The 16,434-nt window shown below is 41.6% G+C and overlaps 1 protein-coding gene across 4 annotated transcripts in view; it reads left to right on the top strand.

Annotated features, from left to right (window-relative positions):
- Positions 1-16,434, top strand: part of LOC124121070 (leucine-rich repeat-containing protein 61-like) — a 158,481-nt gene that overhangs the window by 90,792 nt on the left and 51,255 nt on the right. For all 4 annotated transcript variants that reach the window (XM_046484021.2, XM_048396526.1, XM_046484022.2 and 1 more), the window contains 2 exons: positions 121-192; positions 1,544-1,669. In XM_046484021.2, the coding sequence (XP_046339977.1) occupies positions 121-192; positions 1,544-1,669 (198 nt within the window). The remainder of the gene's footprint in view (positions 1-120; positions 193-1,543; positions 1,670-16,434) is intronic.

Here is a 16,434-nt window from a genome sequence, read left to right as displayed (position 1 = left end):
ACTGTGTGACCATGTCAGCCTCTATAGGCGCCTACCTGTTTAACTGTAGGACCACACTCAGCTTTACGAAAGGGAAGTGAATAGTTTGTTGATGTAAGGTATGGCTAATATCTTTTCTAGGTGAACGTTTGCAAGGGAAAGGCAGTGAGTTGTACCAGCTCTGTCGGGAGATTGACACTCAACTTCAACAAGGTCAGTTTGTTTCACAGTACTACATATTTGACCTTGAAATGATATAAAGTACATACAAAATGTTGTAATGGATGCTTCAATGAATACAACCGACAAAACATAAGGGAACTAGTATATTATTTGAATGTAGCTATCTTTGAGGTGTACATATAGAAAATCGTGGTGCTGCATCTGAATGCAACGTCTAATCACAATGACATTTCACATCATACATGAACAACACTTGATGCACATGCACACAGGAGCTGAAGTGTGTGCACATATAGGAGAACTCACAATCACTAATGCAATTGAGCTAAGCACACACTTGAAAATGCCCCCGAGACAGAATCTCAATGAACAGATAATTTGTTGTGGGTACGATAATGGAAGGGATGTCAATATCCTAAGTTGCCTGTATGGTTTTTGTGAATGAACATTTGACTGGCCAGCGATATGTTGACATATCATTCTGTTTGCTAAAATTATCAGCAGAAATAGTGAACAGCAAGATGACAGGCCGTCACTGATGTATCTCTGACAAGAAGGCATATGGACATTGGACTGGCCACCTGACATGTCCCCAACAGAGCATCTGTGGGATGACCTCTGGCGAAGAGTGTACGCCAAAGACTAGGGCTGGGACGGGTAATTCGGGTACTCGGGTCGTGTGTGTCCTGAGTAGGACCCGGGTAGCCACAGTACTACCCAGACCCATGGTGGGTCATGTGATATATTGTGTAATGACAAAAACTCACTATAGCTCAGTGGTTACACTACAAGTCGGTAATGTTCGCATTTCTTTCTGAAGATGCAGAAAAACTGTTTGGTAAACTATTCACAATCAAACATTTTGTTCCCAACTCTTGAGACCGGGTAGGGTCGGGTATTAGAGGGTCAGGTACCTGGGACTCATCCAAGCCCTGCGAAAGACCCAGCACCCACCAACGTGGCCCAGTTTTGGTATCTCTTAAAGGCAGAGTGGCAGGCAATATCAATGTCAACCATACGCAAGTTAATCAACATTCTGCCATCAAGGTGTCATGCATGTATCGCCCAACATGGTGAAAACACCAGATATTGATCTAGACACCCAAAACTAATTTGACAGACATTTATCGCCATTACACTATCACTGGTGTTTCATCAGTCCCTTATTTTTGTCGGTTCATTCACTGCATGACATAATACAAGGAAAACACCCGAGGAAATAGGTCACTTGAATTGTGTCTGTTTAGGTACATGATACACTATAACACTCCCTTCAAACACGGCCATCATGTGTAGGCAGTAGGCGTTCCATATCATGATATGTTTCTTCAATATCTTAATTGTTTTCCTGACTGACTAGCATATTGTGTGCTGATTGCAGAGCCGGTCGCCAGTGCCTCGCTGTCCGCACCACAACATCCGGCTCCTTGGCTACAGCCCAAGGACTGGCAGATGGCTGATGACTTTCAAAACTCAATGCTATGTGATGCAGAGGAGCAACTCACAGGTAAACTCTCCTGTCATAAACCTCCTATGCGTCTGTGTAACCCTGTGAGGGTTTTTATAAATGGTTGAATTTGGGAATTTTGAGATTTGGAATAGATGCCGATGGGGTTGGGGAGGAGAACTAAGGGAGCTGGGTATGGTGGATTTTTGTTTGTTTATGTGATTTTGATTTGGTAGGTTATTGTGTTTTTAGATGCGTTTTATTAGTTCCGTTTTGATTAAGAATACGCCTAAGGCCTTGAAGTTTTCTAGTTTATTTTGGGGGTTTAGTATTGCTTCTAGAGTGAGAGCCTTGTTTAGATTGAGGGTGGTTTGTAATGCGGTTCGATGTGTTAGGTAGTGTGTGCAGTAGATGAGTGCGTGTTCTGGGGTTTCTGGTTGTTTGCAGTGTGGGCAGTTACCTGTAGTGTGTTTTTTTAATTTTTTTTAGGTGGTTATTTAGGTTGGTGTGTCCTGTTTGGAGTTTAGTGATTACTCTGTTGATTTTTTTTGATGGATGGAGAATTTTTGGTTTGGTTAGTGGTTTGCTGAGCACTTTTTTGATTTGGCTATTTGAGTTAAGATATAGGTTATGCCATTTTTTGTGATTTTTTGCTTGTTTACACTTTTAATTTCTGATTTTGCGATGGGTAAGTTTAAGCTTATTTCTGGGATTTTGAGGGATAGTTTAGCTGCTTTATCTGCGTTTTCATTACCGTATATTCCTACGTGGGCGGGTATCCACAAGAAGGTAATTTGTTTGCCTTCCTTAGTTTGGTCGTTGGAGCTTTTAAGTATTTGATTTATTAATTTAGGTCGGTTTTTGGTATTTTTGTTTTGGAGGGCTTGCAGTCCACTTAGGGAGTCTGTAAGTATTAGGATTTTTTTTGTGGTTTTTGGATTCTTGATTATGGAGGGCTATGAGGCAGAGAACATATATATACATGTAAGAACAACAAGAGTAATAAGATAACAAAGGTGGAAACTTAACAAGGGAAGCCAACTGATAATTGGCGCTGATAGTTGACTAGCAATAAGCAAATGGAAGCCAACACTTAACATTGAATTAGCGCTGATAGTTGATTCTGATTGACAACTGCAAGCCAGGACTTTGGACAATGGGCACAATTAGCACTGATAGGTAATAGAATGGAAATAGCAACAGAAAAACGGAAGCCAGCTAGATACTTGGCACTGGTTCGTTTTTATATCCATTTTCAAAAGAAAAACAAATCCTTAAATATTCCGCATCTAGAACACACGACCCCAACAATGCAATTCAATGTAGTGTACAGTTACTTCTCTTTTCATGAGCACTGCTTTACTGCACATCTCGTGTGTTATGGTCATGGCGGCAATAGGAGTTTGTGTGCTTATTTTGCTGTTTGCAAATTTGGTCAATGAAAACATGAAATTTACGATAAAACATTACTAGATATGATGATTTAAAAATTCAATGGTATTTGTGTACTGTATGCTGGACAATGTTTCGTACGCAGGGGTTAAGATTACATGTGTATTTGTCATGTAAAAGAAGCCAGAAATAGTTATCAGCTGTTTACACATTTTCTCCTCGATCTGTGGGTGATTTAGGTTAAAAAATACTTAATGTCATGACTAATATCATAACTGACAAGAAATTCCATAGGAATCAATAGGAAAACCGAAGACTTTGTATCTTTAATGACTAAGGTTCGTTTCAAGGCGAACCTATGGTGAATTGATGTAATTAGCCGATCAGATCATGCACAATTATAATGTACTATAATTTATAATGTGCCAAACTTAATGTAAACAAAATTGAATGAAATCTCCGAGAAAAGTAGTATAACTGATTACAAAAGTCCAGATACACAATGAACACTTTTATAGCCAGATAGTGTAATAATACGACTAACTTACATACTTCTGTATGGGATTTGTGGACATGCTGCTTCCGATGTTGTGTGCTCATGATAACATATTTTCGCATTATGAAATAAAATCAAAGCTCATTGTACGCATGTATTATGCACACACTGGTAGTCCAATGGTAGTCAAATACTGTATTCCAGTATTTTACTCATCAAGGAATACATTTATGTAGGGAGGCCCTTTCCAAGGTTGATTTGCACAACTGTCTCTTTGGACTCCTTCTAGTTTCTTTTTGTATTCTTTGTTCGTGTATTTTTGCAGTTTTCTTTCCATAGATTGCTATCCAACCAGTCTTCTATGTCTTGCAATCTTTGTTCTCTATTGGATCTGGAAAGAGTGGATATTTGTCTTTTGGTTTCCATTTCTATTGCTTGGAACTGGGAGACTTCGTTCCCAATTCTATGGGATTTGTTTCCGGAATATCCATTCTATGTATTCTGTGCTTGGGAGAAGTATGGAAGGGTTTGTATCTGCCTTGGATATTTTTGTTGGTTGTTTGGATGGTGCAAGAATAGTTCTGTTGTTCCTATTGTATACCCAAGTACATACGTTTTCTCCTACAGACGCTGTATTGTCTAGAATTGTCCCTTCTTTTTCTCCTTCTATACCTTGTAGAAAGTATCCCTGGCTTTGTAGGTATTCCACTAAGTTTTCCCTATCTAGCACACCAGAAAAGTCTCTAGTATAGTCTATGGAATATATCTCGCATCCGAAGGAATATATACTCTTCAAAAAAAGAAACTTGACATAGATGTAAAACCACTTTTTGCCAAATATCTAAAATAATTACATTAAATGAGAACCAAATAAGTCAAACAGAAAGATGATGTGTCTATAATTCGGGAATACACATGCAAAGCAAATAAACATCCAAACGCAACCGCCTGTAAAAAATGTGCAGCACAGGATCCTGCATTTAAGCATCCAAGTCCCCCCGCTGAATGGGTATAAAATTCACATCAACGGCTGTTCATACAGTCCTTATAACGGCAGTAGAGGCGGTGACAGAATGCCAAGACTGAATGCAGCTCAACGGAACAATGCCATTGGGAGATTACAAGCTGAAGCAAGTCAGCAAGATCGATACATCCGGCTGTGACACCTCCGAGACCGCACTACCACAGCCACGTCTACAACCACACAGATCCCTGGGGTACGCAGAATATCAGATCAAACGGTACGCAACAGACTGAGGGAGGCTGGACTTTTTGCACGAAGACCTGTTCGACGTCATGTATTGACCCCACGACATCTGGCGGACCGTCTGCTTTGGTGCCAACAGAGGGTTAGATGGGTATGTGCAAGGTGGAGAAATGTACTGTTTACTGACGAGTCCCGTTTCCTACTCACACGTTCTGATGGGCGCATGTGTCTACAGACCTGGGGACGAACGTTACGCCCCCAACTGTGTGCAGCAGGTTGTCCCATTTGGCGGCGGGAGTGTCATGGTATGGGCCAGAATTCATCACGGTGGTAGGACGCCACTCGTGCATGTGGCAGGTGCATTGACAGGTGTGCGTTACAGAGACTTGATCCTACAGCCTTACGTTCTTCCTCACATCAACGTTCATGGCTGACAGTTCCAGCAGGACAACGCTTGACCGCATATTGCACGTGTTTGTCAGGACTTCTCACAGCACAACAACATCCAGACAATACCTTGGCAAGCCCGGTCACCAGATTTGTCCCCGATTGAGCATCTGTGGGACGAGTTGGATTGACGCGTTCGCAGAAGGAATCCACCGCCCCAAACACTTCTGGCGCTTCTTGATGCACTTCAGCATGAATGGTAGCACATCCAACAGTGTGTTATTGACAACTTGATTGCATCTATGGGTCGTCGGTGTCAAGCGGTGATTGATGCACGTGGTGGGCACAAGCGATACTGACATTTTCTGTACCCCTGTGACATTAACTGTATCGTGTACGTGTGTCTGTCTAGGTGACACGATTAATGTTTTGAACGTTGTGTACATTGATCTTCAAACAGTGTTTCAATTATTGTTTCTGTGTCCTATTTTGAAACGATCACATTATATTACATTTTGAGAGTCAGTGTCAGGTTTCTTTTTTTGAAGAGTATAGTTGCGTGTGTAGTGCATCCAACCCCTTTTGTGTTTCCTCTAGGGACAACTTGGAGACATCTATTTTGCATACAAATATACCTTTGGGTTCTTCGTTGGAACATCTTTCCATCCATTTTTTCTTCGCTTTGTATTCTGTTTGTTTTTGTATTTGTTGTATTGTGTCTTGTATTTTGCTTCCGGAGCCTCCTATATAGGAAATTGTATTTGCAATAGTAGCATGCATGCGACATCTGTATACTTTCTGTGTTGCTATTTGTATTTCTTGTAGTATACGTTTTGCAGATCCATTTTCTCCACTTGTACAAGACACAGATCCTCGTAGAGATGCTATATCGTTTTCTTCTAGATAGCCAAATACATACATATCGTCTACAAATGTTGGTAGGCCCTCCAAAGGTTCTAGATGTGTTCTGCTCAGATTTCCTTCCAAATAGTCTACCTTGGATATATCTGGTAGCAAGTTGTCTTTGTATGCATTCTCCACTAGTATATGTTGGAACACAGACATTTCTGCATGTATGCCCATGCTCTCCATAGTTGTATATTTCACTTCTTCCATTTTTGTTCTATACTATAGTTGGGCACAAATTTTCAATTGGAAATTCTTTGGACACAGTTGTATGCTTTGGACACATCCTATTGCTCTAGTGGAAAAAATATTGTAGGGGGTGCCGAAATCGGGGGTGCCAAAGAAGAAAAATGCGCTCTCTTGAATACGAATCATGACAATCGTTGAATCGCATCATCATTTTTGCATAAAAAATTCCCTCTGTAGTGGCGGTATAGGTATATAAATCTGGCTCCAGTGGAAACATCCTAGAAAAAACTTTCCAGCTTCAAAAACACCACTCTCCCCAACACATCCCATACATCACCAAGTCACCTCTGTGATCATGGATCATGCACCACTAAATCTCGTGCAACAAGACCCCTGAGATCTGACCAATTGACATATCCGGCATCTTCATTCTCAATTCTTTTGTCTGATGTTAAGACGTTACCTGAACAGAGAATACATTTTGTTTTTAACTCGCCGGGTCTGAAGGACCAAGGTGAGCTTATGCCATACCGTGGCGTCTGTTTGTCAACAGTTTTTTCAAAGGACTTCTTCTTCTGAACCACTCGCTGGAAATTAACGAAATTTGACTGGAAGCATCCCTAGGTGGTGGGGATTCCAAATTGTACAAATGGTAGTACTGACCCCCGAGGAGACTGAGGGGTGGGGCCAAATAGGGGTAATTTGGCTAAATATTGCTTTAAACGACTTCTTCTCTGGAACTAAGAGATAGATATCAACCATATCAGGTTGGAAGCATTCTCCGGTGTTGAGAATTCAAAATGTACAAAAGGAAGGGCTGACATCCCCGCCAGGGACTGAGGGGCGGGGCCAAAGAGAGTTTATAACTTGGACACAGTTAAGATCCCCACCATATAACCATATGTACAATTGCTTAGTATAATGAGAGGAATGCACATATACTACCAGCATTGCCCGGGGGGTCTTGCTCCGACCCTGGAGACTAAACCCCTGGGTCATAACTTTGAAATATTTGAAACATAATCATATATACAATTGCTGGGCATAAAGAGACAAACATATCATGATATGAGAATTGAGCCTCGGGTCTTGCCACATCCCTAGGGATTAGGTCCTTGGGTGAAAACTTGGAAACAGTTGAGATCCCCACCCTATTACCATTTACATGTATACATGTAATTGCTTAGTATAACAAGACAAATACACATATGCTATCAGGACAGGCCCTTCTGTTCATGTGTCCGGCACTCCCAAAGGAGTTAGAACCTTGACCATAACATGCAAACCCGGTATTATCCCCACCCTATTATAAACAGATACATTGCATACATTTATTTGTTATGAAGAGAATAATACATTTATTCCAATAGGATTCACCCTGGGGTCCAGCCCTGCTTTGGAAACTTAGATCCTGGATCATAACACGGAAACAGTTCAGGGCCCACTTGCACAAAGCGATCTTAGTGCTATGACTATTGTAAGCCTATGTTAAAGTATGGGAGTTACGATTACCTTAGCTCTAAGATCGCTTTGTGCAAGTGGGCCCTGATCTTTATGCTACATTTGTATCTAGAGAAGTAAACATTCATGCTGTCAGATTTGCCATCCACCCCTTTTAAATACTGACAGAGTCAAAACTACGAAATATTTGCAGTATTATATACATGTACAATGCTAATGTATTTTTTGTCATGATTGCGTAAATATCCAGGTGAGCAATAAGGACACTTCTCTACAATGGACAGAAGTTACCAACAAAAACGACATATGTAGTCATCATGCCCCCTCTGCACAGACTGCCATCGCCTGTTTTCCCCACTCGACTCACATATTTCTTGTTTTGATGGTCAATGGGTGTGTGTTCTTGCTACACGATGTCAAGAGTGTGCTACCTTGTCTGAATCGCCTACCAATGACGGAGCTTCCATCACAGGATTATCATCATTCATAGGATCATGAGCAAACAAGGGATCGACATGATCGACAGATCAAAGTATTTCACCATTATCCATGGAAATTCACTGTTTTTTGTTGGATTATCATGTTCGCTGGATCGTACCTTGGTCGCTCGGCAGTTCGCCACTTCTACAGATCGAAACCCTAGGGATCTCCACTTTACAGTTCATCAACAAATTGATTCCTCAGCAGATCGGCACATCGATACACATTCCGATCGTGAAATCGCCCGCTCGTACAACTTCGCCTGCCCGACATACGGATCATCATCAAATATCATTCTTCCATGGATCAACGTTTCTCTCGGGATCAACAGGCCTCTGTCAACAGAGAACGTCGGAGGGATGATGCTCGATGTAGTTCCCGGATTCATCCACATTCTTCCTCTTCTTATCATGATTATCAGGACTATAGTAAGGGAGACTGTCATGTCACCTCGGGTTGTCATACTTCTCCGGTTCATCCTCGGTCGCCTATGGATAGACGTCGTCAAGGATCTAGAATCCGTTCTCCTTTAAGGACTGACCATTCATCCATTCCACTTTGATGACTTCAACGTTCCCCTACTATCAATTGCATGGATCGTCCTATTCTCCCTACGTCGCGGGATCATCACATGGATTATTCTTCTTTTCCGACCTTGAACATTCAGACACTGGTACACTCAGTGTTTAGGACAATGGATTAAGGTTACAGACTCCTGTTAATGGCTCCACCTCCGGTCACTTTTTTTCCCAGGCACAATGTCTACGTTCCCTGCTACATGCCGGCCATCACAGAGGTCATAGGTACGTTGGTTGTGAAACATGCAATAGAATGTCTTAGTTCCGTCCCTTCCGTTTCAGGTTTTTATTCCCCGATCTTCATTGTTCTAAAGAAAGACAGCGGCCAGATGCGGTCGATCTTCAACATGAAGGGCTTCAACTCACAATACCTGGACGCTCCGACACACTTCAGCATGAATGCAACCATATGCACAATCAATGCAACCAGGCAACTTCATGGTCAGCCTCGACCCCATCTCCACATCCCCATTCACCTCCACCTTCGCTTCATCTTCTACGGGATGCACCATCAGGGGATGATGCTCCCATTTGGAATTTCTACGGCCCCGTGGTTATTCACCCGTCTCATGAAATCAGTGACTCAGTTCCTGCATCTCCAAAGCATTGTTTTCGAAGCATACAAAGACGACTGTATGCCATCTCAGCGACACTGGTGAAACATCTAGACTTTACAAGGAAGTTACTTTATCAACTCGGCTGGTTGATCGATGTGTCCAAGTCGGAGACGGTCCCAACTCAGCATCTCCAATTTATCAGTGCCTCCAATTTATCAGTGCCTCCAATTTATCAGCGCCCTTTTCTACCCTGGGAGAACGAACATCTTTCTCAGGAGATAGGTGGGCAAAGATACAGAGACCTGTACCGTTGGCTCTCAGACAGCCGGTACTTCTCCGGCAATGGCAAGTCCTCACTCTGTGGGGTCAATTAACACCTATGCCCGCTACAGTGCATCCTTCGGCCCTTTCACCAGAAAGATGTTTGCGAGATCCAGATTTGACTCCCTTTGATCCTCCCCTATAGTTCAAAGTGGTCATTCTTGCCATCACTCATTGGGCGAATCTTCTTCAATCGTCGCCAGTCATGATCCAATCAGACAATGCATCTGTCATCTTGTACACCAACAAGATTGGGTTAGTTTACAAGTCTGCCTCCCTCCTCAGAACGACGATTTTGTTCTTTATCCTCATCAACTCCCTTCACATCCAGGTTTGGGCCAGGCATATTCCCGCCCAGACCAACGATCCCCATCAGAATGGGTTGAGGTTGAGGTCTTGAAAAAGGTGGCAACTCCACCCTCAAGTCTTTCTCCGGATCTGTTGCCTTTTTCAAACCCCAGACCTCAACCTATTCACAACCCGCTTCAACAACCAGTTGCCGAGATTCATATCTCCCATACCAGATCCACTAGCATGGGATTACGATGCCTTACCTGTGTTGTGGGAAGGTCTCCATGCTTATGAATATACTCCAACTGGCCTCCTTCCTCGGTTCACTGTCCTCGTCAACGTCACTGATTGAGATTACCATCCTCTTCCTCTGCGACTAGACCTCCTTCTGCAACCACACTCAGACAAGCCATACCAGTTTCCAGACACTCTCCATCTTTTCGTTTGGCGCATCTCCAGAGATCTCTTGTAGCCAAGGGTTATTCTCAGAAGGTGGTAAGAACTCTACAAAAGTTTTGTACGACCACAAGTGGAAGGCGTGTGAAAATTATTGCTCAGCTAGGGACATTTCATCTCCCATTTCTCCCACTTCTGTGTCTCATCAGATACCACCTTGTGGACCAATCATCCCGATTTAGAGCACATCATGGGATCTCAGCGTTATCCTCTGTCACTTGTCTTTGGCCAAGTATGAACCACTTACAGATAAGACCTTTGAACTCATTACATTCAAGATGGTGTTCCTCCCTGCTCTGACTACTGCGGCCCATATTAGTGAGATTCATGCTTTAGTCGTCAGTAGAGTCCGGTTCGAACATCGTCAACATGGTCAAGTCTTGTTATGTCATGGACTATATTCTTAGGAACCAGCTCCCAGGAGAACTGGATCATCTATTTACCCTTCCACCACCCTCATCGATCTTGGGACATGATGACGGTGAAGACCTCACGCTTTGCCCAGTCCGAGCCTTGAAGATCTACTTGAAGGCATCTCGTCGCTCTTGCAAGCATTTTTTCATCCCCTTATAAACGGCTACATCTTCAGTGGTATCTTAAACCACCATCTCCTTTTGGCTGCGTTCTATCATCCTCAGGGCCTACACCTTTGCAGGACTACCACCCCCAGTTGCTTCGTCATGAGAAGAAGGCAGTGGCTTCCAAACTGGCATTGCATAGTAAATGCACACCCTTAGCCATCATTGAAGGATGTTTCTGCAGACTGACACGGTCTTTGCCCTCCACTACCTTCGGGATGTCTCAGTCGCCGACATCCAAGGTTGTTATCACTTTGGCCCTCTTGTCTTGGTCCAACAGCTCACAGCAGCCAGACAACGCAGATGAGGATGCTCAGCATGCTACAAGTCCTGCGCCTGGTCTCCTGTATATGCTGCAATAAATTCTTGAAGTTATTCTCTTTATTGCTTATTTTTTATTGGGTTTCCAAGACAAGTTCCCAGAGGGAGGGTATATATGCTTGTCTGTTGGGAATTTGGTCTATGTCAATGGAGGCCACCATCTGGTACCTCCATTTGTTAAAATCCTGATCCTCTACCTGCCCACCTCTGTCTTGCACATGTGATTCTCAGTAGTTGATTGAAGACCCGTGTGAAAAATGGGTATTGTCGATCGTTTCCTTTTCTTGTTCATACCTTATTCATTCCCCACCTGAGCTTGGTTTGACGAGCCAAAAAAAGAGATGCCAAGCTGGTCTGCCTTACATCCTTGGGATCGTATGTGTGAGGTCTGTCTTGTAGGACCTACTGGCCGGGGATGGGTTGAGGTAAAGTTGTGACCGAGTAGGTTTCGCCTGGCTCATGGTTAAGTGGTTGTTCTTTGAAACGGCATCCTGTGTGAAACCAAGGAACACATGAATCCAAATGTAATGCTGTATCTCCCTTAATAAATTGTATATTTATATATTTATCCTATCTCACACGCTAACCACTCACTTAACCACCCCCGCATCACAGTTACACCAGCTTGTATGCTCTAGATTGAGAATGAGGGTGCTTGATACCTCAGATGATCAGATCGCAGGGGCCATGTCGCACGGGATTGCAGTGGTTCGTTACCCATGATCACAGTGGGGCCTAGATGATGTATGGGATGTGTTGGGGTGAGTGGTGTTTTTGAAGCTGGAAACTTTGTTCTATGACGTTTCCACACTAGGATCAAAGTGTAAGAAGAAATGCATAGTGTGGGATAGGATAAGTATATAAATATACAATTTATTAGAAAATTTACAATTTTGCTATTTAGGGATTTTTGGACTTTTTATTTCCATGCAAAAAGTTTGACTTTGACTCTGGTCAGACCACAAGAGTGTCTGGATAGCTATTCACCAGTGAAGGTAACCAAAATAACAGAAGGGAAATATCCCGTGTAAACATTAATATCTATATTTCTGTTAAGCTGCAATGTATGAATTTTTATGAGTTTAATGTGAAAGGTGAGCTTCAGTAACTATTGACAACTACAGTTGGTAATGCAATAGATTACAGCACAAAGTTCTGAATCCCAGTTCCATGGTATTGTTTTGATAGGTATATAACCACTACTTGTATACAGACAGACTGATTAGAGAGGAATACTCTCATCAAGTTGGACAGATCTTTCCTGTAGGACTTGTTCTTTTGTATTTGTGGTCGGCCAGGGGAGTTTGTCATCATCTGATGGTGCTTAGATTTCTCATAGATATTGTAAGCACCATGCATGTGGTTTCAAAAACTACACATAGCATATGCAACTCACTTAAGGTAGGACACTGTAACTTCTGTCATAAGTTATTGTGACCTGTGAAGATCCGGGTTAGAATAGGTCTCCAGCAACCCATGCTTGTCGTAAGAGGCGACTAACAGGATCAGGTGGTCAGGCTCACTGACTTGTTTGATGATGTCAATCACTGGATTGTCTGAGCCAGACTTGATTATTTACAGACCACCGTCATATAGCTTGAATATTGCTGAGTGGGGCATTAAACAACAAGGATTAATTGTAGGTCAGTGAAACTTGGTTCGTCATATTTAGGGCAGGACCAAGATCCGGAAATAGTGTGAGTGACCTATGTGTTAGGTCAAATTCACAGTGAAGGTCATTCATAAAATATGTAATTTTAAGTAGAATGCCTTTTCCTGCAGATAAATATCTTATGCATGTAGTAGTTATATTATTTGAATACTTATGTATGACTTGTGATGACTTTGACTTTGTATCATAAGGTCACTGAGTAGCATGGTTATTTACTTAGGGACATCATGTTTGGTTTATATAAGGCCTTCCAATGAAAACAGTAGTATAGGTAATGATGGTTCTGGACCACTGCCACTGGAGCCACATTTATATACCTCTACTGCTATTACAGAGGGAATTTTTTATACAAAAATGATGATGCGATTCAATGATCGTCATGAGACTAAACTAAATTGTAATGAAAATATTCTCTATTATTTTTACTCATACGCATACCATTATTTTGCACAGTGATATTCAACACTTTTATTAAGTTCTTCGTTCATTCTACTAGGAAACCAGACTATATACTCTTTTTCGAAATTGGAAAGAAACAATTGATGACAGTATTTGGTTGGTTTGATATCACTGATATAATATATACCGTGTGGTAATTCAAGCCATTTTATAATTTTGTCCTGGAGCATTATTATAGACTTATGTAAGCATTCGTTTAAATGTGATCCAACGATAAAAAATAATCTATTTTTAATCTCCAACCAGTTCATTGGTTTTGGCATGGAATGATTGACGCGCTTGTTGTCTCCCCTGTTCTATGAACTTTTTTTCTTGTCTTCGCTAATTCCAGTGGTCAGACGAGAATTGGATCTAATCTCCTGCTTCATTGCGTTGTATTTGGTTGGTTCTGACAACACTAAACGAAACTCCTCCTCGGATATCTTACAATCCAGTGCTGTTGAAATATGATCCTCAATGCTGTTCAACTTTGCTTCGGCGAGTATCGGAATACTATCATGTTTTAATGCTTTCTTTTGCAACTTACGAGAAATATATTTTATCGCTATTCCTGCCAGTCCTGAGACTCTGGCCGCTATTTCCATGCCAAGTACGATAGGCGTGGCGATTATAGTTGATAATAAACCAACACCGGCTACGCCGAGTCCCATGCAAGCTATTACAAGCGCGGTGTCAACTCCGTCAAGAGCATTCACGGCTCTGCGATACTTTTTATACAATCCAAGTCTCAACTCCCTCTCCTTCTCTATTCGATGTTTTATGTCGCTTATTTGATGTAATCGAAATCCATCAACAGTATCCATCTTTTCAAATGCTTCATCTAGCACCAGATAAAAACCCATAATGTATATTATTATATCATATAATAGTCTTTAATTGGTCTTGCTTAAATGTTTTGAGAGTATACATCAACCTTATTAAATGTATATTATACGGCATAATATCTAAGTAAGAGAAATGTTTTCACTTTTATTAACTTGGACCCCCTTAAGGGTTGCAACGGGTGATACTCCAATATGAATAATACCACAACATTGACGCTCGTGTACCTTGAGCCATTTTATTGATAGACCTGGTAATATCTCAAAGGCATATTCTGGTGCATCCCTAAACAAGACATAATAAGTGTGGAAAGATCAGGTACAGCATTTAAGTTATCTTTTATATCATTGAATTCAGTAACCATATTTAAACTAACATTTTTTAATGTTGAACGACTCAAAACATATGACCTGGGTTTTCAGGCAGGGGAGCCACTAACACCCTTTTTTGTTTTGAGGGGATATAAGCCCCGAGTACGATCCCACTATTTATTATCTTAGTTAAATGATGTCCATTACCCGTCATCACATATGGTGGGGGAATGACGATATTTAGCAGCCCCTCGAGCTAGGGTTATCCTCACCAAATTAACAACGCATGTCGGTCTGACGTTGATTAATGAATAATTTGCACACTCGTATATGCAAGGGGCCGACGTATGGTTCTCAGTAGGAAGTGACAACTTGGAGACAATGGCTTGCGGTATATACAGTTTTACTTTATACATGTAGATATATACATACAAAAGACACTATGTGTCAGGTCAGCACATAGTGGTTGCTTGTAGTCTAGGTGCCCCGGAGTACCCAGCCTAACCCTAGCTAGGCTAAGGGTAAGACCTTTCTTTTCTTTTCAATCACTCTGGATCAAGGCTTACATAGCCAAGGTCACCTGACATTTAGTAAGTAATAAATATAAATGTAAACAGTAATTCATTAGCAGGATGGCAGACGGTCGACGTACACAAAAATGGGGATCAACAAATAGGATTAGCATCTTATAAATAACAGCAATTAAGCATATAGATGTCATGGCTCCAGAGTAATGAGCCTTTGCAATTAAATGTTCTTCAGACAATGGGTGTCGTAAATCAGTCGCTATGACATACTGACGCACAACCACAAGTGCCACCACATATTGCAGCTAAAAATCATCGATGAAAAAACAGCGCTTACAGTAGGTGGAGTCGCGGCCGGTTTACTCATGATTTGGATAAATAGTCTTTAACGGATAAGTACAACAGCCTGGCAATTGCTATGAAGTGCAGACGCGGCTTTCCCAGTGCTTCTAATGCCTTTAAATGCTTTTTTATCCACTCTTTTACACCATTTGACGTGGGTGGTGTGGGTGGTCCACCACCACCGGTTAACGCGAGAGTCAAAGTCGATATAATAAATCCCAATGTGATTAAAATACTGGCAATAGTTATCCCCTGTTCTCTGAACAATGTTTTAATTTTATCGGCCAGTGTAGTATCATCGTTGAGGACTTGATTGATAGTTTCTCGAATTCGACTGATTTGGGAACAAAGTGCCTTTCTATTACTCGGAGCAGCTTCGAGGCGGGCTGATCTTTCGTCTTCGAAATTACGCAATCTTTCTGCAACGCGACTTCTTATTCAATTCTAATTCATTACTAATAATGTTGATGCCATGTTTTCTGGCTATCGTAGACAAGGCTAGGGGCTTACGAGTACGAGAATTCATAAGATCAATATCCGGAGAGCCACGCAGTCGCAAAATTCCTTTACTATCTATCATAAACTTGGAAAAGTCAGGACCAATAGGAGTAACATATTCTTTGTCTTCTTTTGAGGCATCATAATAATCATTAACGGCTGGTTGCAAAAGTTCATCATTGAGATTCATGCCACCAAAGCTGGTTTCATCAGTACCCTCTTCGATTGTAACAATGACTTCGCAATACGGACACAAGTTAAATCAACAACGTAGACTTCGGGATCCATTAGGGGGGTCAAAGCAATTCGCCAGTCTGTAACTATAACTAATAACCTGAGTTCCATTGATCAGAATCAAACACTTCTGTTTTGCTTTCCTAATCTTGGAGCTCATGATGTGTTAGTTCCAGGAACTGCCCGACTATCATTTACAATTAATTTGACTTCTACTGACGCTAACAGAGAGCTCATTCAGAACATAGGTCGTGCGCTTGTTACGAAAATTGCGATTAAAATTAGCAGTTATGAAGTTTTGAGTATTGACGATAGCGATGTATACTTCTGTTACATGGAT

The sequence above is a fragment of the Haliotis rufescens genome, unplaced genomic scaffold (genome assembly GCF_023055435.1).
Source record: "Haliotis rufescens isolate VD_foot unplaced genomic scaffold, xgHalRufe1.0.p SCAF_1, whole genome shotgun sequence".
Classification (NCBI taxonomy): domain Eukaryota; kingdom Metazoa; phylum Mollusca; class Gastropoda; order Lepetellida; family Haliotidae; genus Haliotis; species Haliotis rufescens.
The sequence above is the reverse complement of the archived record's forward strand: the minus strand, read 5'-3'. Positions and strand labels throughout refer to the sequence as shown.